We start from the raw sequence: 24,124 nt of genomic DNA on the forward strand, positions 1-24,124 counted from the left end.
CCATTTTTCTAGATGAAGACTAGGGAATAAATGATGTTTCAGTTCCCAATATTATAACAGATAGAGTCAGGCAAGCCAGGCTTCCTCACTCCTGATTCAGTGTTGTTTCAATAAATATAATTTTTATTAAAACCTACAATCAAAGTAGATAGTTTAGTGAAAAACTTATGGATAAGTCTGAGCACTTATACTTTCACAAGTCTTAGCTCAGCAACTAATGGACGACAGGAGGCCTTCCTCTTGTTCCTTGACTAGTTATTAGCTGTATGGCCTTACACAAGTGGCTTCACCTTTTTAGCCTTCCTCATCCTCATCTGTAGAATAATGTGATTGAACTAGATGGTCCCTGAGGTTTGCTCTAGACCTGGGGCCTGTGACTCTATGCCCCATAACAAGTGTGGTAGTATCACCATGAGCCAGGTGGCCTGGAGACAAAAACTCTATTTGCTTAGATTGTATCATTATGCAGAGAAAACACAAAGGATAGTTTTATTTAAATTTACAGACAGAATGGAGCTTGGAACCATTGAGTCCATACCTGCAATTATTTAGTGAATTTGGGCCATGTGGACAAAGAGCAGGTAATTCAGGTCCAGCTGAAGTTTAATGCATAGATAAAATGAGATAGCAGGTGCCTTTTAGAAAACGAAACATGCTGCTTTAAGAGTCAAAAGATGATATTTAGGTTTTTGTTTTTTGTTTTGTTTTGTTTTTGTTTTTGTTTTCGTTTTTTGAGACAGAGTCTCACTCTGTTGCCCAGGCTGGAGTGAAGTGGTGTGATCTTGGCTCACTGCAAGCTCCGCCTCCCGGGTTCAAGCGATTCTCCTACCTCAGCCTCCTGAGTAGCTGGGATTACAGGCGCCCATCACCACACCTAGCTAATTTTTGTATTTTTAGTAGAGACAGGGTTTCACCATGTTGGCCAGGATGGTCTCGATCTCCTGACCTCATGATCCACCCGCCTCGGCCTCCCAAAGTGCTGGGATTACAGACGTGAGCCACCGCACCTGGCCAAAAGATGATATTTAGTTTTAATTTGAATGAGCAGAATAGTTGTTTCAACTCCCTGCTTTGTCCTATTTGCAATGCCACAACATTACACCAAAAACTCCTACTCTGTTGATCATGTTAGAGTTTCGTACGTTTCTCACCAGCACTACAACAAAGCATACAAGAGGTACATAGATGAATATTATGGATTGCTTTCTCAGTTTAGCCACAATTACAATAACTGCTAATTTTTATTGGGCACTTATATTCTAGCTGTTCCACTTGACTTGCTTCATCTAATACCTGCAACAATTCTGAGAAGTCAGTACTGTTATCAACTTTTTAATTAATCACGTCACTAAAGCTTTAAACTTGAAATTTTGGGTATTCTTCTCATGATCACACAGGTCAGCAAACTGTAAAACCAGAATTTGAACCCAGGAAGTGGGCCACCGAGCACGTGCCTGTAAGTGGAATACACGCTGTGTATCAGAGCCCTGGGGAAGAGCACGGGACAGGACGGGTGTGTGGTCCTGGACTCGGAGAGCTTACTGAATGCCAGAGGGTTGGGGGAAAGACTGACTTGGGTCATTATAAGCAGGATGACTATGATGAAAGGGTAGTGTGGGAAGTTGTGTTTTAATTGGGGGAGAAAAAAGCAGTGAGGTGGAAAACGGAGAGAGATGTGAGGGAAAAAAACAAGAAAATACCCTGGTTGGCCCACAAGGTGGTGGGTGGGCGACTAATGGCTCTAGGATATAACCGCACCACCCCGAGGGCAGGCAGATCCCCTCAGAGCCCTTCCAGGAAGTCCCTGTGGAATCAATGAAATCCCTAATGATGACCCAGAGTGTGCAAGAAAAGTCTAAATTATATTTAATGAACAAAATAGAAAGAAGTGCCTGGCACATTTTAGGAAAATAATGGCAGTTGACGTTTACTAAACCACCGCCAGGTGCCCGGTGTTGTTCTAAGCACTAGGCATGTGTTAACAGCCTTATGACCCGGGTAACATTATAACCCTGAGGTGATATATGAGAAACTGAAGCACAGAGACGTTACTCAGTGGAGCTTCCTCTCTGGTGAGCAACACTGATAGAGCTGGGATTTAAACCTAGGCAGTCTGGATCATAGCCTTCCCTGTTAACTATCACTCTCTGTAAAGTTTTCATTCAGATGGATGTTTATAAAGCCCACAGAGTCAACTTTTCTGGATAACTAAGCAATTCATTTTATTAATACAATACTTTGATTTCATGGTTTTGAAATCCCATTTACAAAACCGTTGTTACACAACTGATGAAATTATCTTTGACTTCATTGAGCATATGCCTGTTCACAGATACCAATAAGGTCACTTCAACTTTCATCACATCAGTGTAGCCAGACTTAATAGAAGCAATTGCATGGTAATATTAAAGATATGTTGGTGTAAAAGCAATAAAGTCACATGATTGCTGAAAAGAAGTGAAATGTCTATTTCCTGTGAAATACATGTCATTTAATCTATTTTTAGTTTTTATATCTGTGGTTGAAGAGCAGTGAAATACAATACCAAATACCACATTAAAACAAAACCATAACGACCAGTGTTTGGTTCCTAGAAGAAAGTAGTGCTGTTAACAGTCAGAAATGATAAATAATGCAAAGAAAAAGCCTTGAGATTCTCACCCTTCTAGTCATAGGCACAGATCTGAAGCAGTAAAATGGGCCCCCTGGATGGCCCAGTGAAGCTGTGGGATAATGAGACTGGCTTGTTGCCACAGCTGTGGGTTACCCCAGTCCCCACACCCACAAGTCATCCCACAGCTACTATCCCTGCCTTGAGGCAACCTTCAATTTCAGAAGGGCACAGAATCAAACAGAAAGCAATTAGTGTGACAGAACCTTGAAAAGAAACCAATAGCCAGGATCTAGACTTTTTTGCAGAAAGCCAGGATTTCCTTATTTGCAGAGAGAAATAACAAGAACAATTAAAAGTTTCAAATCATGTACAATTACTTTCAAGTTGGGGTTGGTGAAACATAAATAAATTTCATATCAGAGCTTTAGCCCAAGTCCGGTGCTGTTTGTTTGTTTTAGGGAACACTGCTTTCATCTTTGTGGAGGATGTCATAAAAGCACATTTCAAAAAATTACCATTGGCACCCAGTTTCCTATTTGATTACATTTTGGCACATAGCCCTGCCAGTAATATAGAGCCCCCATCTCAGTCCCTCTGATTGAAAGATAATCAGAGGTACCACCTACCTTTCACCACCCCCACCCCCTATGCTGGAGCAATCTTAAATTGCGGAAGCCACTAGAAATAACTGAAATTATTTCAGAAAGTTGGTACTTTCCATTTTAGTTTACTTCAAGCATATTCATCAGGCCCCCTTGGAATAGTGACATTAAGAGCGCTAGGAGTTAGAAGCACCAGATACCAATTACAAGCTGAGAACTAAATGCCATAATTAACGAGACATATACTTTAATCTAAAATAAGTCAAAAATGTTGCTGGATAAAGAAAAAAGTAAAATAAAACTCCATAATTATACTAAATTGGTATACAATGGATAGGTTTCCCACCTATCAAACAAGAAAGGTGGTTATGTCTTTGAGATACTGTAGTCAAGTGTTTTATAATTAACATTTAACTCTGAATAAAGATCTCACATTAACAAACATACAAGTCAATTGCACACTTGAACCTCAGAGACTGATGCACATCAGTGGCACCCACCCGACACCAATTTCAAATCAATTCTTAAAAACAAGGTTATGCATCTTTTTCATAATCACCATACTGATACAATGAGTCATGCATATTTTTCTCATATACAGATTCTTAGTTTCCTTTTTTCTTTGCAGATGAGTTGATGGCTTCCCACCTGGCTAGTTCCCCTATTAGCTGGACCAGCAGGACCCCACCTGGTCCTCAACCTAATGTGTTTTACCTCCCTGCCAGCTTTTGAATACTACATAGAATACAGGACCACACAAGGGTTATGCCTGGGAGCAGAGTGAACCGGAAGGGGCTGTGGGAGGCAGGTTCTGTAGTAAAAAGAGGGTGACATGTAGAAAAATACATGCTGTTTGGTGCTTTTCCTGGATATCTATTAATTTCAATAAATTTCTTTTTGGAAATCAATACTGTTAATATATGCATTGACTTTTCATTGAGGGCAATGCTTATGTCCTCTTTAGCAGACTTCTAGAATACATGTAAACAACATTGCAACACTAATAGTCTTGAGGGTTTGTTTTTCTGTCTTAGCAAAGATTGGTGGGTATATTAGGGGAAGATAAAGGGAAAGAGAGAGAGAAAGGGAGCAATAAACAGAAAGAGAAAGAAGCAAGAAACATGGAACCATTCTCTGTTAATTTTGAAAGCTTCTACCAGGATCAGGGCAATATGAAAAGAGGAAAATAGACAGATAGATGAAGGGCATTGTAATCATAAAATGAATGTATCAAGGTTAAAGTATTTTTCTAATCCCAGGCTGCAGGAGGAAAGCTACTGCTAATGAAGTCCTTCCGTGAAGTTTTATTCACTAGCTTGCTCTTTACAAATGGAAACAGAAGTGCAGCCTGGAGACCAATTACAAATCACTCTTCTGATTCCTTTAATCTCTTTGTTTCCATTTCTGATCAAAATAAAGATTTTTTTAGACAGAAAAAGGAAAGAACTTATAAGTCGTCTAAATCTTCAGCCAAAAAGAAAGGACTTGGCTAGAATTTTTTCTCCCCCTCACCTTTTAAGCCATTTACTGACCCCTCCACATCTGTTTCGTGATGCTGGAAAGTATTTGCTACCAAGTAAAGTCAAGGCAGTTGATGTGAACACAGTAATGTTTGCATTTTCCATGTGAATGATGAGGCCACTGCATGATCCAAAACCTAAAAGCAAGATCTTGCTCAAATATCAGCTCAACCAAGAACAAAATTGAAGGAAATCATCCACCACAGTTACTGTCTCCAGTGATGATGATGATGATGAAGATGATGATGACAATAACTAACATCTACTCAACAGTTAGATTCCAGGCACATAAGGCACCTTATACTTATTCTTACAGTGGCTCCATGAGGTGAGTACTATACAGCATGTTTCACAGGAGAGCAAGCTTGGAGGTAACTTGACCAAGGTCATACAGCCAGAACATAGTGGAGCAGACACATTCAACCTTGGACAATGTATTGTAAGCCTTGAAATTTCAAGTGCTGCCTGAACATCTTTGAGCCTCACTGGGCCCCAAAGGCATAACCATGAAATTTCCCTATTCTTACCACATATGACTGTCTCCCTGACTGCCCCCGACCCCCACATGACCCAGTAGGAGAGGCTTCCCACCTGCCTAGTTCCCCTATTAGCTGGACCAGCAGGTCCCCACCTGGTCCTCAATCTAATGTGTTTTACCTCCCTGCTAGCTTTTGAAACTACTGAAACAAGCCAATCTCACCCTTCCACAGGAACCAAGGTGCATCTCACCCTCTTGTTACTACAGATCCTGCCTCCCACAGCCCCTTCTGGTTCACTCTGCTCCCAGACATAATCCTTGTGTGGTCCTGTATTCTATGTAGTGTTCACCTCCCCCAGGCAGCAAGTATATGTGACTAATAAACAGCTGTTGATTTCATCTGCCTAGTGTTGGCTGTCATGTGTTGGGCCACCTCATTCTATTTAGGGTCCCTCTTTCACAAAAAACATGAATAGGAGGTGGTCAGAACAGGCTAGAGACTCTAATCCCTGAGAATTTAACCACTATATGTACTATCTCTTTGAAGGCAGAAAGAAATAGGGAGGCTCTTTTGCAGCAAACTTGGCCTCTCTTTTTTCAGGTGTTCTCTCTCCTATACCTTTGCCCTGCTGCCAGGGTGGTGCTGCTTGGAGACAGGGACATTGCCTAAGAGGCAAAGAGACCCATAGGAGAGGCACTGGATGGTGGTCAGTGCTGATGGGATGAGGGCTGGGCTATTGAAATTGCAGGCCAAGGCTCTGAATCAACTGCATCATGAGGCCAGTGCTGTTTTCAAATAAATGAGGTCACTTATTTAAAGAGAGCTGTCACCACACTTGGAGATCCACCACCAGTACACCCTTCCTTGCTCTTATCAGGAGAAAGAAGCCACTAGGATGTAGTGAAATGATTCTCACAGATGGGCCTTAAGATCTCACTCATGTGGGTGACCTGGGCATGTGAGCAGTTGAGCTGAATCCTGGATGTGTCCTGGACTTTGTAGCTCTGAGCAAAACCAGGACCTGGAGAGATGCATTGTGAAAAGAACACGATTTATGCTCAAGTGTCAGCTTAAGCATCCGCTAGCTACGTGAATTTGAGAGCAACTCAATGTTTCTGAGCCTCCGTTACTTCATCTGTAAGGTAGATGAGGTAACTTACAAGGCTGCTGTAAAATTAAGTAGGATAATGAGTGTCAAGCACCTAGCACATAGTGAGGACACAGTAGGGGGAGGAATCAGGAGGTCTCCTCACCCTCATGTTTTAGCTCCACTGTAGGCTCTATCTAGGGCTGTGTGCCTGGGGGAGTAGAGACTGGACAGCAAATCAATGTTAATATATAGGAGTGGTCAAAAGTGCTAAGATTCAGATGGATTCAAAGTCTAGAGATGCAAATCCTCTCCCTGTCACAAGTTTTGCCAAATGTCTATGCCATAACGCCACTTTTTATAAAATGAACTTTTGCGCCTATAGGAGTTTGTTGTTTTGTTTTGTTTCGTGGCGATACATTTTTTTTTGGTGGTTGTAATTTTATTTGTGTTTAGCAGGCTCTACTTGTGTTTATTAGATGGGAGAGAGATTATTTGTTTTCAGTTGAGGGCTGGCAGCATATTGACGGGTCATTTGCATATTTTTTCATGTGTTGGGTCACATTTTCAATAATGATGTGACTTAGAGAAAATCATACCTTTTTCTGTTCTCAGTTTTCTCAATGATTGTACTTGATATGGTATAAATTTAATGCCAGCTCTCTACTACTAATATTATTAGAATTCTCTCAGCTTTATAGGGAATGCTTCTCTACAGTGTTATGGTGTGAATTGAGAGTCCAGTCCTGCATTGCTTAATGACAGGCATATATTCTGAAAAATGCATAGCTAGGCGATTTCATCATTGTGCAAACATCATAGTGTATATACATAAACCTAGATGGAATAGCCTACTATACACCTAGGCTATATGGTATAGTCTATTGTCCCGGGCTACAAACCTGTACAGAATATATTCGTACTGACCACTTCAGGCAATTGTAACACATGGTATTTGTGTATCTAAACATAGAAAAGGTAATGCATTGTTGTATTGGTCCATTCTCGCACTGCTATAAATACCTGAGACTGGGTAATTTATAAAGAAAATAGGTTTAATTGGCTCACGGTTCCACAAGCTATACGGGTAGCATGGCTGGGGAGGCCTCAGGAAAATTTTTTTTTTTTTTTTTGAGACGGAGTCTTGCTCTGTCGCCCAGGCTGGAGGGCAGTGGCACAATCTCGGCTCACTGCAAGCTCCGCCTCCCAGGTTCACGCCAGTCTCCTGCCTCAGCCTCCCCAGTAGCTGGGACTACAGGCGCCTGCCACCACACCCGGCTGATTTTTTGTATTTTTTTTTTTAGCAGAGACGGGGTTTCACCGTGTTAGCCAGGATGGTCTCGATCTCCTGACTTCTTGATCCTCCTTCCTCAGCCTCCCAAAGTGCTGGGATTACAGGCATGAGCCACTGCACCTGGCCTGCCTCAGGAAACTTTCAATTGTGGCAGAAGGTGGAAGGGAAGCAGGCATGTCTTCACATGGCCAGAGCAGGAGAGAGAATGGGGAAGCGCTACACACTTTTAAACAACAAGATCTTGTGAGAACTCACTCACTATCACGAGAACAGCAAGGGGAAATCCGCTCCCATGATCCAATCACCTCCCACCAGGCCCCTCCTCCAACACTGGAGATTAAAATTCGACTTGAGATTTGGGTGGGGACACAAATCCAAACCATATCAATTGTGCTGTGATGTTATGACAGCTACGACATCACTACGTGATAGGAATTTTTCAGCTCCATTATAACCTTATAGGACCACCATCATATATGCAATCTGTTGTTGACCAAAATGTTGTTATGCAACACATGACTGTATTTAATTTCTAAATACTGGAGTTTCTGATCATGCCTCAGCTTTTCCCCTTTAGTTACTTGTTGGTTCCCATGGGCAATAGTTCCCCCACTCACTTCCATTCCTCCTTTTTGTGGGATCTTCAACCTGCCTTAAGTCTGAACTGACAATATATTTATTTAATTTTTCATCTTGCCCAGGTTTTTGATAAAAATTGTCATTCCTGAGGACAATTGGCTGTTTTCTTTTGAGAGCTGTAGAGATGTACCAAGGGTGTGGAGACTGTCCAAAGTTTCACAGTGGTAGCAGAGACTAGCACAGCCTTTCTCTCTGCTGCTTTGGAATAATGTAGGTCCTGCCCATGACTCACCCCAGCAGGCTTAGAGGATCCAAGTCTATCTTTCCAAAGCAGGGTCAGACCATTTCCTCAGAACGGGATGAGCCTCAACAAGAAGGGGATGGTGAGAGGAAGACTGCAGAAACAGTCTCCAAGTAGAAAGCACTGCCTTCTTTCCATGTTTCTCTATTTTTTTTTTAACCTCACCTGGGGAGTATCAGGATTGATTCCTTTAAACAGGGTGCTCCCGGCAGTTCTGGTCTCTCCCTCATTCTTTCCTCCAGCCACGTCCTTTCCACACTGCAGCCACTGAACCAGAAGACACAATCAGTTCATGTGTACGAACTGTGTATACGACAATGCGAGAGCATCTCAAAGCACAGGTGATGTAAAGATCACGTGAGTTATAAGCACAAAGCTTCACCTTATTCAATTAGCTTGGCACAGGTTTAAAGCATTTGGTTCCACTCAGGGAACATTAGACAGTCCCTTCCTCACTCTCCCTGTTTCTCTCTCCCAATTTTTGTCCCTTCCCCTTCGCAAAGCCCAGCCCTTTTTACTCACTATCCTGTCTTTATTCTTGCTAAAATTTTTAGTCTTTCATCCAAGGCTATGTTTTGCTTCCTGGAAAAAGAATATTCTGTCTGGTTGACATGTCAGTCCATTTAGCTGCAGAGCAAACCCTCTCTCTGGGAGACCTCATGGCAACATTTCATGGCCTTCTGAAATACACTCACAGGTCTCTCATTGTTCGAATTTAGAATAGTCTAGTTATTTCTGCTGAGCTCTATCTCAGTCTTAGACATCCTAGCTCATCCCAGCTCACTTTTTTTTTCTTATCCTGTGTTTCTCTGAAATGCCTATAGTTTCCACCTTTATCCTGTGCATTAGCAGATGGCCCTCTATTTCTGTGGTATAAGTTATTAACTGCATTCAATGGCCCCATCCTGCCCTAGCACACTCCAGTAATGTTGTGTATCACACGGTCTTTATAGACTTAGACCTCCATATATCCCAGCCTCCTACTAGTGTGGATTCCTTGAGGATTTCTGAGGAAGTAATAGTTAAAAGAGTTTTTACCACAGACTTCATCAGTAAGGGGCATCAAAATATCTCGTTCTGACACATAAAATTTAAAAAGTGAGAAAAACATGTTATAATTATATCAGGGAGTGGAATTATACATATAATTTTTTATTTTCCTTTTTATTCTTTTTTCCCCTAAATATCCTCATGCATTACTTTGTAATTAAGAAATATGAAAGAAGAAAAGCACTGTTTATAAATGAAGATTAAAATCAGCCCTAGATTATCCATTAATGCCATGAGAGAGAGGCTGGATTTTGGGGGTCATTATTGCTCTCCTGCCATTACATTTCTCATTCACTTATTTGTGGTTTCTTTTCTTCACCCATTATCTGTCATTTACTTCACTGTCAGTTGCTAAGTCAGTTAATGTTTGTTGAACGTGCATATGCTTCTCTCCAATTCCCAGACTCCCCCAGAGTTGAGTTGGGGCAATATGATTGTGAACAGAAATAACATTTGTCACATTCAGACTAAGGTACTTAAAAGCCAGAGTGCTTTTGTAGTAGTCAGGGTCCTCCAGAGAGATAGAACCAACAGAAGATATAGATAGATAGATGATAGATAGATAGATGATAGATAGATAGATAGATAGATAGATAGATAGATAGATAATGGAGATAATGATGTAAGTCTTAATCTGAGTCCAAAGGCCTGGGGAGGGTGGAGGTGGGTGGTGCTGGGCTGGTGTAAGTACTGCTCTAAATGCCCAAGAGCCAGAATGTCCTGGGGCAGGAGAAGATAACTGTCCCAGCTCAAATAGAGAAAGAGCAAATTCACATTTCCTCTGACTTTTTGTTTTATTCAGGTCCTCAGTAGATTGCAAAATGCCCACACATACATTGGGGAGGGCCATCTGCTTTACTCAGTTCACCAATTCAAATGTTAATCTCTTCTGGAAACACTCTCACAGATACACCTGGAAATAATGTTTTACCAGCTATCTAGTCATCGCTTAGACGAGCCAAGTTGACACATAAAATTAAACATCCACTTGGTGTGGTCACTCATGCCTGTAATCCCAGCACTTTAGGAGGCCACGGTGGGCAGATTGCATGAGGTCAGGAGTTCGAGACCAGCCTGACCAATATGGTGAAACCTGTTTCTACTAAAATGACAAAAAATTAGCCGAGTGTGGTGGCACACGCCTGTAGTTCCAGCTACTCGGGAGGCTGAGGCAAGAGAATCACTTGAACCCAGGAGGCAGAGGTTGCAGTGAGCTGAGATCGCATGACTGAACTCCAGCTTGAGCAATAAGAGCAAAACTTCATCTAAAAAAAAAAAAAAGTAACCATCATAGCCTTCTCATCTTTCTCTCATCTAACAACTTGGAAGCCACTTGTGAAGACAGCAGAATCCTGAAGTGGCAAGAACCTGGATTCCTGAGTCTTTGGGAAGAGGAGAGTCTCTGACAATAGACATTGGACTTTGTGTGAGTTAGAAAAAAACTTTCACTGCATCAAGCCCTGAGATTTGGGAATTAATTTGTTATTGCAGCCTAACTTGGCTAATTCAACCTTGACTTTCGCCTAACTTGTTTTAGCCTAACTTGACTAATTCAACCTTGACTTCTGTCTAGCTACATACTTCCTGCATCACTGCCTTTAGAATATGAAGTGCATCTTGGTAAAAATTTTGTAATGCTAACATCTTCATAAGATATAAAATTCTTCTAACTTTTTCTTCTTTCACATTTCTCCCACTCTTATATTCAAATTGATTTTGTGGTTTGTTGTTTCTACCAAGTCAGTCAGTCAACCAAAATGCAGATGTTTATTTAGTTGTGCAAATATGTGTCAGCCTACAAGTAAATACCCTATTCTAAAGTACTGGTTCTAGGTAAAAACATAACAAATATCTTTTAGGTCAATTCCTTCTGCCGACATGAACCCAAGATTTTTGTATGTTGTGAAATATCATCCCCTCAGCCCCCCTCAACTGAGAAGTCTCCTGGGTGGAGACTGTGAAATATAGATTCAGCTTCAATATGTACTACTGCAAGAAATGTACATGTGTGTTAGGCAGATAATGATAGCAGATGACATGATTTTGCAGTCATGCCTATTCTCTGTCTGCTCCTGTCCATCCTGTTCCATATACCTACATTCCACTAAAATTCCCTTGAGCTAATTGAAATGGCATAAAATTTCTGTTGGTAGTTAGTTCCTGATGCTGCATAGTTTCCCTGCTCATATTTTCTTTATCCACATGTTTCATATGCATGGATGTCTGTGTGTGTGTATACACACTCAAGCTCACATATGCAGAATAAATTTCATGGTAAGTTCTTTTGTCACAAGAGAATAAATTAAATCAACATTGATCTTGCTAAATTGATACCTGATCTTGCTAAGTTATTTACTGCAATGTATTTATGTGCCATTGCCAGATAAAGCCTATCACCTTGGAACATAACATCAGTACTCGCCTTCTGAATTTATTTTATTGTTTTCCTTGACTTTAAGCAGCCATAATAAGTCATACCACACAATTCAATACTTACCACTGGAAGAGAGCACAGCAATATCACAGAATAGGACTCTCCATCAATCATCCCCAACAGAAACACCAATTTGAACAGCTATGTGTGCACAAACATACCTTAGCAAGAGCTAAGAAAACCAGGTGAAAGATAATAGTACTTAATTATGGGATAATGTTAAAAGACACATTAAACATTAAAGAGAGTAGGGTGGATAGTTTTACATTACCCATCTCACCCTTCCCTCAATCCTGAGCAGCACACTGAGGAGAGAGGTACTATTCACTTAGGGGTAAGTGAGGGAACTGAGTGTAGAACTTTGCCTTGGTCTCCAACACTGGGCCTACCACAGTAAAATCCAGCACAGGCAGACTCCCATGGCCCCTGAATCCAGTGAATCCAGGCTAGTACCCATGGACTGAGCTTCCCTGTGTTAACAGGGAACCCATGACCTCTGCAAAACTGACTCAATTTCTGGCCTGAATCACTGCCAGTCAGCTATAGCAGCCATGAGTTTCAGACAAAGCAGAGCAGTGAGCCGGCCTCAGTGGCAGGGTCTTCAAGTACACCGACTGCTGCACCAGCCTCAGTGGCCACAGAATTCCAGCCCAGTACTGTGCCAACCATGAAGGTCCTGGGCTTAGTGTGCCCCCTAGTGCTGAAACAGCTGCAGTGGTCACAGGCATAGGGACCAGGCACTACCTGCCTAGTATCTCTGGACAAACTTATTGTTTAAGGGCATTCCTAGACAAAGGCAGACTAAAAAGACTGGAATATACACCCACTTCTTTAATGCACAGACATTGACACACAGCCCCAAGAATCAGGAACAATCAGAGAAACCTGATGTCACTAAACGGACAAAATAAAGTACCAATGACCAACCCTAAAGAGACAGAGATATATGAACTACCTAAAAAAGAATTCAAAGTAGCTTTTTAAGGGAGCACAGCAAACTTCAAGATAATAAATAGAAACATTTCAATGAAATGAGGAAAAGAATAAAAGGCAAGAATAAGAAATATAACAGAGAGTTTAAAATAATAATTTAAAAAATCAATCTTGAAGATGAAAAATGTAATAAACAAATGAAAAATGCAATAGAAAGCATCAACAACAGAACTGATCAAGTAGAAAAAAGAATTTGTGAACTGAAAGCTATTTGAAACTATACAGTCAGGGAGAAAAAAGAGAAAAGAATGAAATGGAATAAAGAAAGCTTATAGGATTAATAGGACAACATAAAAAAAAGCAAATATTAGAGTCATTGGAGTTCAAGAGGAAGTGGAGAAAGACAAAGGGGTAGAAATCTTATTTAAAGAAAGAGCAGAAAACTTTCTAAACCTGAAGAAAGAAAGAAATATCTAGATGTAGGAAGTTCGAGGGCCACCAAACAATTTCCATCCAAATAACACTGCCCCAAAACATACTATAATAAAATTATCAAATATCAAAGACATAATCCTGAAGACAGCAAGAGAACAGAAGCAACCAATATATGAGGGAGTTCTAATACACCCAGTAGCAGATTTCTCAGCAAAAATCCAATGGGCCAAAAGGAATGGGATGATATAGTCAAAGTGTTAAAGGAAAATAACTGCCAACCAAGAATGCTGTACCCAGCAAAGCTGTCTTTTAGGAATGAAGGACAGATAAAGATTTTCGCATACCAAAAAAAAGCTGAGGGAGTTCATCGCCACCAGACCTGTCTCACAAGAAATGCTAAAGGAAGTTCTTCAATCTGAGAGAAAAGAACACTAATGAGCAACATTAAAATATGTGGAAGCATAAAACTCATTAATAAAAGCATGGTCTAATTTATAATACTCTAGTATTGTAATAGGAATGTGTAAATCAATTATATCTTCAGTATAAAGGTTAAAAGACAAAACTATTAAAAATATTAATTACTAAAATAATTTGTTAAGGAATGTACAATATTGAAAGATGTAAATTGTAACATGACATCCAAAATGTATGGGGGAGAGTGAAGTTTTAATAATAATAATAAACAAAGTTGTCATTATCAGCTTGAATAAACAAAGTTGTTGTTATCAGCTTAAAATAACCTGTTATAACTGTAAGAATTTTTTTGTAAGCCTCATGGTAACCATAAAACAAAAACCTATAATAGATACACACAAAAAAGTAAGAAATAAAAAATATACTACTAAAGAAAATCACTTAATCACAAACAAAGATAGTAAGAGGGGAAGAAAAAAAGGATCTATCAAACAATTGAAAAACAGTTAACAAAATGCCAATAGTAAATCCTTACCTACCAATAATTACCTTGAATGTAAATGAATTAAATTATTCAATCAAAAAACAGAGTGACTGAATGGATTTAAAAACAACACCTAACTATATGCTGTCTACAATAGATTCGCTTCACCTAGAAGGACCCATATACACTGAAAATGAAGAAATGGAAAAACATATTCCATGCAAATGAAAACCAAAGCGAGACCAGGAGTGGCTATACTTATATCAGGTAAAATGACTTTATGTCAAAAACTGTGGAAAGAAACAAAGAAGGTAATTATATAATTATAAAGAGGTTAATTAAGCAAGAGGATATAAGAATTATATATGTACCCCAAATCTGAGCACCTAAATATATAAGGCAAATATTAATCAATCTGCAGGGAGAGATAGATTGCAATACAATGATAGTAGGAGACTTCAATACCCCACTTTCAGCAATGGATGTATCATCCAGACAAAATCAACAGGGACACATCAGACTTAAACCATACTCTAACCAAATAGACCTAACAGACATATTAGGACACAGAACATTCCACCCAGCAGCTATGGAATACACATTATTCCCAATTACACATGGACCACTCCCCCAGGATAAATCATATGTTAGGTCACAAAACAAATCCTAACAGTTTAAGATTGAAATCGTGTCAAATATCTTTTATTCTGACACAATGGTATAAAACTAGCAATCAGTAACAGAAGAAAATTTGGAAAATTCACAAATATATAAAAATTAAACACTGTGCTCCTGAATAACAAAGGATCAATTAAAAAATTTAAAGGGAAATTAAAAATTTTCTTGAGACAAATGAAAATGGAAACACATTATACCAAAACCTATGGGATACAGCAAAAGCAGTACAAGGAGGGAAGCTTATAGCAATAAACACCTACTTTAAAAAAAAATACCAGACAACCTTACATTCCACCTTAAAGAAATAGAAAAATAAGAACAAACTAAACTCAAAATTAGTAGAATAAAATAAATAATAAAGACCAGAGCAAAAATAAATGAAATAGAGCCTAGAAAATCAATAGAAAAGATCAACAAAATGAAGAGTCTGTTTTTTGAGAAGATAAACAGAATTGACAAATCTTTAGCTAGACTAAGAAAAAAGGAAAGAAAATTCAAGTAAATAAAATCAGAGATGAAAAAGGAAACACTAAAACTGATCACAAAATATAAAGCATCATAAGAGACTATTATAAACAATTATATGCCAACGAATTGAGTAACTTAGAAGAAATGAATACATTCTTGGACACATGCAACCTATCAAGATAGAGTTATGAAGAGATAGAAAATCTGAACAGATGAATAATAAGTAAGAAGATTGAATCTGTAATAAAAAGTCTGTCATCAAAGAAAAGCCCAGGACCTGATGGTTTCACTGTAGAATTATACCCAACAGTTAAAGAAGAAATAATACCAATTCTTCTCAAACTATTCCAGAAAATTAAAGAGGAGTGAATTCTTCCAAATTTATTCTATAAGGCCAGCATTATCTTAACACTAAAACCAGACAAAGATATAATAAAAAAAAGAAAACTAAAGGCCAATATCCTTGAGGGACATAGATGCAAAAATCCTCCACAAAATACTAGCAAACCAAATTCCACAGCACATTAAAAAGATCATTCACCATGATCAAGTTAGGAGTCATTCCAAGAATGCAAGGATCATTCGACATATGCAAATGAATAAACATGATACATCACATTAGCAGAACAAAGAACAAAAGCCACTGAACATTCAATAGATGCACAAGAAGCATTTGGGAAAATTAATCATCTCTTTATGGTTTAAAAAAGGCTCTCAAAAATTAGGTATAGAAGGAATGTACCTTAACACCATAAATATATGATGTCATATTATTATCACATATGGTAAACCCACAGGTAATATCATACTGAATGGGGAAAAGATGAAAGCTTTTCCTCTAACATCTGGAACAAGACAAGATGTCCACTTTTGACACTACTATTCAATATAGTACTGGAAGTCCTAGTCCGAGCAATTAGGCAAGTGATAATAAATAAATAAATAAAAGGCATCTAAATTGGAAAGGAGGAAGTCAAATTGTCTGTGTTTTCAGATGACACTATCTTACAGTTAGAAACCATAAAAACTCCACCAAAATAGCTATTGGAGCTAATAAATTCAGAAAAGTTGCAGGATACAAAATCAACATATAAAATCGTGTGTTTCTATATACTGAGTAAACTATCAAAAAGAAACCAAGACAGCAATCCCATATGCAATACCTACAAACAATACTTAGGATTAAATTTAACCAAATAGGTTAAAGACCTTTACATTGAAAACTATAAAACACTGATGAAATAAATTGAAGAAAACAAAAATAAGTTGAAAGATATTTGTGTTCATGGATTGGAAGAATTAATATTGTTAAAATGTCTATACTACCCAAAGTAATCTACAGACCCAATGAAATCCCTATACCAATGACATTCTTCACAGAAATAGAAGAAAAATCTTAAAATTCATATGGACCCATACAAGACCCCAAATAGCCAAAAACAATCCTGAGCAAAAAAGAACAAAGTTGGTAGCATCACACTATCTGACTTCAAATTATACTACAGAGCTACAGTAACCCAAACAGCATGGTACTGGCATAAAAACAGACACACAGACCAATGGGACAAAATAGAGATCCTAGAAATAAATCCAAATATTTATACCAAACTGATTTTTGACAAAGGTGCCAAGAACACATAATGGGGAAGGGACAGTGTCTTCAATAAGCAGTGTTCGGGAAACTGAATATTCGCTTGTAGAATGAAATTAAATCCTTATTCCTCACCATATACAAAAATTAACTCAAAATGGATAAAAGACTTCAACATAAAACCCAAAACTATGAATATACTAGAAGAAAACGTAGAAGAAAATCTCCATGACATTGGTTTGGGCAATTTTCTGGATATGACCTCAAAAGCACAGGCAACAAAAGTAAAAATAGAGAAATTGAATTGCATCAAACTAAAAAGCTTCTCCACAGCAAAGGAAACAACAGAGTAAGAAGACAATCTACAGAATGGGAGAAAATATTTGCAAATTACACATCTGATAAGGGGTCAATGGCCAAAATACGTGGGGAATTCAAACAACTCAATAGTAAGAAAACAAACAGTTCAATTTAAAAATTAGCAAAAGACTTGAATAGATGTTTCTCAAAAGAAGATATGCAAATGGCCAACAGGTGTATTTTTAAAATGCTCAGCATCACTAATCATCAGGGAAATGCAAATCAAAACCAAAATAAGATACTACCTCATTCCTGTTAGAAGGGCTACTATCAAAAAGACAAAAGACAAGTGTTGGAGAGGATGTGAAGAAAAGGGAATCCTTGTACACTGTGAGTGAGAATGCACAACCATCATGGAAAATGGTATGGATGTTCCTCAAAAAACTGAAAATAGAGCTACCATATGATTCAGTAATCCCACTACCAATCATATATCCAATGGAAATGAAATCAGTATGTCAAATCAATATATCTGCACTCTCACATTTACTGCAACACCGTTCACAACAGCCAAGATATATCTATCAACAGATGAAAGAATAAAGAAAGCGTGGTATATATACACAATGGAATACTATTCAACCATAAAAAGAAGGAAATCCTGTCATTTGCAACAACATGGATGGACCTGGAAGACATAATTAAGTGAAATAAGCCAGGCACAGAAATACAAATACTGCCTGTTCTCACCCATATGTGAAGTCTAAAAACTTGATCTCATAGAAGTAGAGAATAGAATGATGGTTACCAGAGGCTGCGATGGTTAGAGGGAAGTGGGTTTGGGGAGATGTTGGTAAAAGAATAGATATTTACAGTAAGAAAGGGTGAATAGGGCCAGATGTGGTGGCTCATGCCTGTAACCCTAGCACTTTGGGAGGCTGAGGTAAGCAGATCGCTTGAACTCAGGAGTTCAAGATGAACCTGGGCAACATGGCAAAACCCGATCTCTACAAAAAAAAAAAAAAAACTAGCCAGACAGGGCACTTCATGCCTGTAGTCTTAGCTATTCAAGAGGCTGAGGTAGGAGGATCATTTGAGCACAGGAGGTTGAGGTTACAGTGAGCTGTGATTGAGCCACTGTACTCCAGTCTGGGGGACAGAGACAGACTCTGACTTCAAAAAAAAAAAGGAGAAGAGAAGAGAAAGGGTAAATAAGCTCAAGAGATCTATCGTACAGCATGGTGACTACAGTTAATGATGACGTATTTTATTATTGAAAAATGCTAGTGATAGTGAGTGTTAAGTGTTCTCACAACAAAAGTGATAGCTATGTGAGGTAATTCATTTGTTTAACCATTCACAATGTATACATACTTCCTTTTTTTCTTTTTGTAGAGATGGGGGTCTCACTATGTTAGCCAGACTGGCCTTGAACTCCTGCCCTCAAGTGAGCCTCCCACCTCATCCTCCTAAAGTGCTGAGATTATAGGCATGAGCCACTGAGCCCAGCTATATATATATATATATACTTCAAAACATCATGTTGTACATGATAAATACATACAACTTTTTGTCAGTTTTTTTTAAAGTAAATGCTTATCACTGTTTAATTATTGGGTCATCTTTTCCATTTCACCTGATCCTACCCAGTTTCCAGCACGATCCAGTACTTAAAGATTAATAAAAAATAATAACTCATAACTATTAATGTAAGACAACTTCATGAGCTACTCCTTGAAGATATTTTTCTCCAATCAAAAGTTCCTTAAATTAAAGGAAAACTCTTTGACAAACTCTTCCCTCAGGTATTTGATTTCTGTCACAAGGCTTTCTCATTTTGTTCACTTTTGGCCGTAAGTTTTCTTCTACTTTTGCCTTTAAAGTGCATTAGTTTCTATAGAAACAAGAATGCCACTAATTTTGGAAAAGCTTAGAAATGTTCAGAACAAAATGCAGCCTACAGTGAATTCCTGTAATGCTTTGAAATGTGTCTCCTTGTTTGGTTTGGAAAAATCAAAGGATTTCTTAGAAGGCTATTGTGACTACACTTGTGATATAAATGCATTTGACAAATTATACACCTGGACCCAAAGTATTTTATATGATTCTGATAAAAATATTTCCTGGGAGCGAAAATCTTTCCTTAAATTTTGCTACAATGCTTGATTATTTTGAAAAATGGCAGCTGAATTAAAGGCATTGTCTACTTCTGAAGCAAAATGCAACTGTTGTTATTTTGGCCTCACCTGTGTTTGATTTACTAGCCTGGAAACTTTTTTTTTTAAAGATTCACTGAAATTGGCTCCAAGGAGCCTCAAATCAGAGCCTGTCAGAGATGAGAATGACAACAATATGGATGAGAGTACACAGAGACGTCTTGACCAACTGTGTGTCTCTCTCTGGTTTTGGACAAAATGAAATTGACGTTTCCCATCCAATCTTCAGTGAAATAGGAGCTCCTAAAGCTCAGATCTAGGATGTCTCTGGGTCCTCAGTAAACTCCCTTAGCTAATCTGAAAGAGAAGACCCTGAATTATTCTAAATGATGATGTGTGTGTGGCCTGTCTTTATTGCTGATTGTTAAGGAAGGCGATAATTTTTTCATTCACTTGTCAATTATTTACAAGTGCTTGTTACATGTTAGGCACTGTTCTAGGTGTTGAGGATACAGCACTTAATAAAAGAGATCAAAATCCCCAATGCCTGGAGCTTACACTCATGCATACATAAGTAAAATAAGTAAAAGAAAATATCTGGTATGTTAGATGGTAATACTTGTTATGCATGAAAAAAGGAAAGGAAGGTGTTGTTAGAGTGTTGCAGCAGAGGCTGTAACTTTTGATAGGATGGTCAGGGTATTTACCTCCATTATGTTACACACTTCTGGGTTAAAAGGTTACCAGTGTTTTCATCCACAAAAAGCTGTATAGATATATTCAAACCCACTTCTGGAACACTTCATATAAATTGATAACTTCCTCTACTTTTGATATACTAATTTTCCTAGTTTTAATGATTGTTGAAGTATAGAAATAACAAAGATATTTTCATTCTTTATTAAAGTTTCAATGTGGTGTGATCATTCAATAATTTACTGATTTTACAAATATTTATTGAGTACCTACTATGTGGCAGGCACCATTACAATATATTAGTGAGGATGCTTTCGGTGGCATATAAAAATAAGCATAACTCAAAACACCTTGAAGATAAAGAAAATGTTTGGGGTCATGTAACTGAAAAGGGCAGAGATGGGGCTGGCTTCTTCTGGCTGGGTGTCACCCAGTGGCTCAACATGTCAAACGTGGAAACTGTTTCCTTGCCATCTCTTTCTCTGCTCTGCTTTCTACGGTTTCTGCATCATCCCCTGCTCATCCCAAAATAGCTACTAACAGCTCCCAGAAAGGGTTTATTTGCCTCATAATTCCTAGCAATATTCTGAGATTTATTGCGATTGGACCACTTTGGGTCACACACATGCTTCTGAGCCAATACCAGGACCAGAAGAAGGAATACAATAATTGGCTTAGCCCAGGCCAGGTGTGTCATCCCTGGAACCACATAATCTACAAATGGAAAATGAGTACTGTTGAAAAAGAAGAACTGGGAATGGATGCCAGGAATACAGTGCCACTATATCTGAATTCAGGATTTAAAGATGAACGAAATTGGCATGATCCCTGCCTTTAAATAAATTTTTTCTAAGTGCGCCTAAATTTTTCCAAACCATTTGTTCATGTTGCTCTTTTTCTTCTTCTTGCTCATTTTGAGCCCAACAGAAATACAATTTGGGATGGGGATAAACATTGAATAAATATATAAATAAGAATATATGCATGTGATGTGTCTTCTTGTCCAGAAGCTCAGGTGTGCATGCAGCTAGCTCCATGTGAGCTGGTTGCCTAAAGCTTGTGTTGAGTGGATGTGAGAAGGCAATGGACATTTAAGACATCACTTTTCCCCACCTTGGACTAAAGCAGAAAGACCTTCTCTAGCTACGAACACTTAACAGGAAGCTGACTCTAGACACTACATAGCAAATTCTCCTGGACTTTCTTTAGAAAGATGGGAACTGGGGTTGGTCTATGCATTACACTGCACCAAGAACAACGGAGAATTCTGTTTTGTGCAGCCTTAAATCAGTCATATAGGCCTTGCAGAGAAAAGCCTGATCTCAGGGGTTGTAGCCAAAAGGGAACTAGGAAAACTCACAAGGGTGATGAGAAAGTACCCAACTGGGGAGGAATGGCAGGCCAGAAACAAGTCAACAACCAGGTATAGACATTCCTGGCAGAAGAGACTCCAGGAAATGGCTGCCAACAAACAGTGAAATCAGTGACATCACAATCCTATGTAGAGTTCCAGGATATTTTGGGGAGCTGTATTTTTGACATCCCCTCAATGCCAAGTGTAGTGATGTTCCCCTCAGTGGTATTAACTTAGATTAACCAAACTATTAGTTTTACTGTTATTTAGAGAATGAACCTCAAAACCCACAATTGGTTGCTCAACCTAAAAAAAAAAAAAAAAAAAACTCCTGCTACCCCATAAATAATCGCCAGGCTGTGAAACTAAACAGGAAATGAAAAAGCTTGGTTCATCCCTGGAGAGATGCCACGAATGTGCATTGTCAGAGCTGCCGTTACAACATGGATCATTGACATGTGGCCAGGTGCCCTGGTTGGTTACCATGCCCTCGGGGACAGAAAATAAGGTACAGTACCTGACTGTGATCTGACTTTTAGCACTTAACAAACTGAATGGAATCCATGTGGGAGGTAAACTATTGTCTTTGAGCAACAACTTTCAGTGCCCTATCTGATGTCTGCTTTAGTCTTTTTTCATGTTTTTGAAGCTGAACATTGTTTTAGTGGGAATTTATTCCCACTGAATCATGGGCCAATTTTTCCTCCCACAGGTACATTCGTTAACTTTGATGTATCAGTGAATATATTTATCTTGTGTCACACACTATGTAGATTTCATATGTTCTTCCTTCCTTGGGCTCCTCCAGATAATAACAGCAGTTACCAGGTATTGGGTGTTTTCTATGTGCCCTATCCTGTCCTAAGCGCTTTGCATGGATTATTTTGTTTTATTCTTACCCTAGCTCTAAGATCTATGTACTATGGTTCTTATTTTTCACATGAGATATCTGAATTTGAGAGTTTAAGTGACTTGCCCAGTGTCACGTCACTAAGAAATACTTGCTTTGAGGTCATTGCAATTTAAAATCTACAAGATTGAGGAGGGCAGCCAAGATGGCCAAATAGGAACAGCTCCGGTCTACAGCTCCCAGCGTGAGCGACACAGAAGATGGGTGATTTCTGCATTTCCATCTGAGGTACCAGGTTCATTTCACTAGGGAGTGCCAGACAGTGGGTGCAGGACAGTGGGTGCAGCGCACGGTGCACGAGCTGAAGCAGGGCGAGGCATTGCCTCTCTCAGGAAGCACAAGGGGCCAGGGAGTTCCCTTTCCTAGTCAAAGAAAGGGGTGACAGACAGCACCTGGAAAATTGAGTCACTCCCACCCTAATACTGCGCTTTTCCAACAGGCTTAAAAAACGGCGCACCAGGAGATTATATCCTGCACATGGCTCAGAGGGTCCTATGCCCACGGAGTCTCGCTGATTGCTAGCACAGCAGTCTGAGATCAAACAGCAAGGTGGCAGCGAGGCTGGGGGAGGGGTGCCTGCCATTGCCCAGGCTTGCTTAGGTAAACAAAGCAGCTAGAAAGCTCGAACTGGGTGGAGCCCACCACAGCTCCAGGAGGCCTGCCTGCCTCTGTAGGCTCCACCTCTGGGGGCAGGGCACAGACAAACAAAAAGACAGCAGTAACCTCTGCAGACTTAAATGTCCCTGTCTGACAGCTTTGAAGAGAGTAGTGGTTCTTCCAGCACACAGCTGGAGATCTGAGAATGGGCAGACTGCCTCCTCAGGTGGGTCCCTGCCCCCTGACCCCTGAGCAGCCTAACTGGGAGGCACCCCCGAGTAGGGGCAGACTGACACCTCACACGGCCAGGTACTCCTCTGAGACAAAACTTCCAGAGGAATGATCAGACAGCAGCATTTGCGGTTCATGAAAATCCGCTGTTCTGCAGCCACCGCTGCTGATACCCAGGCAAACAGGGTCTGGAGTGGACCTCTAGCAAACTCCAACAGACCTGCAGCTGAGGGTCCTGTCTGTTAGAAGGAAAACTAACAAACAGAAAGGATATCCACACCAAAAACCCATCTGTACATCACCATCATCAAAGACCAAAAGTAGATAAAACCACAAAGATGGGGAAAAAACAGAGCAGAAAAACTGGAAACTCTAAAAAGGAGAGCGCCTCTCCTCCTCCAAAGGAACGCACTTCCTCACCAGCAACGGAACAAAGCTGGATGGAGAATGACTTTGACAAGTTGAGAGAAGAAGGCTTCAGATGATCAAACTACTCCAAGCTACAGGAGGAAATTCAAATCAAAGTCAAAGAAGTTAAAAACTTTGAAAAAAATTTAGATGAATGTATAACTAGAATAACCAATACATAGAAGCGCTTAAAGGAGCAGATGGAGCTGAAAGCCAAGGCTCGAGAACTACGTGAAGAATGCAGAAGCCTCAGGAGCTGATGCGATCAACTGGAAGAAAGGGTATCAGTGATGGAAGATGAAATGAATGAAATGAAGAAAGAAGGGAAGTTTACAGAAAAAAGAATAAAAAGAAATGAACAAAGCCTCCAAGATATGTGGGACTATGTGAAAAGACCAAATCTACGTCTGATTGGTGTACCTGAAAGTGACAGGGAAAATGGAACCAAGTTGGAAAACACTCTGCAGGATATTATCCAGAACTTCCCCAATCTAGCAAGGCAGGCC

The 24,124-nt window shown here is 39.4% G+C and overlaps 1 protein-coding gene across 10 annotated transcripts in view; it reads right to left on the reverse strand.

The window, feature by feature from the left end:
- Positions 1 to 24,124, reverse strand: part of LOC129397619 (uncharacterized) — a 238,137-nt gene that overhangs the window by 98,360 nt on the left and 115,653 nt on the right. For 4 of the 10 annotated variants that reach the window (XR_008625205.2, XR_008625201.2, XR_008625196.2 and 1 more), the window contains one exon: positions 8,642 to 8,743. The exons of 5 other annotated variants lie outside the window; for them this stretch is intronic. Coding sequence is in view for 1 of the 5 variants with exons in the window: in XM_063603862.1 (XP_063459932.1) it covers positions 8,642 to 8,743 (102 nt within the window). In the remaining 4 variants the exon portion in view is untranslated. Of the gene's footprint in view, positions 1 to 5,222; positions 8,744 to 24,124 lie in introns of those variants that run through there. One more of the 10 variants, XR_010111993.1, reaches the window with a different exon arrangement.

Source organism: Pan paniscus, chromosome 3 (assembly GCF_029289425.2).
Source record: "Pan paniscus chromosome 3, NHGRI_mPanPan1-v2.0_pri, whole genome shotgun sequence".
In the NCBI taxonomy this organism is placed as follows: Eukaryota; Metazoa; Chordata; class Mammalia; order Primates; family Hominidae; genus Pan; species Pan paniscus.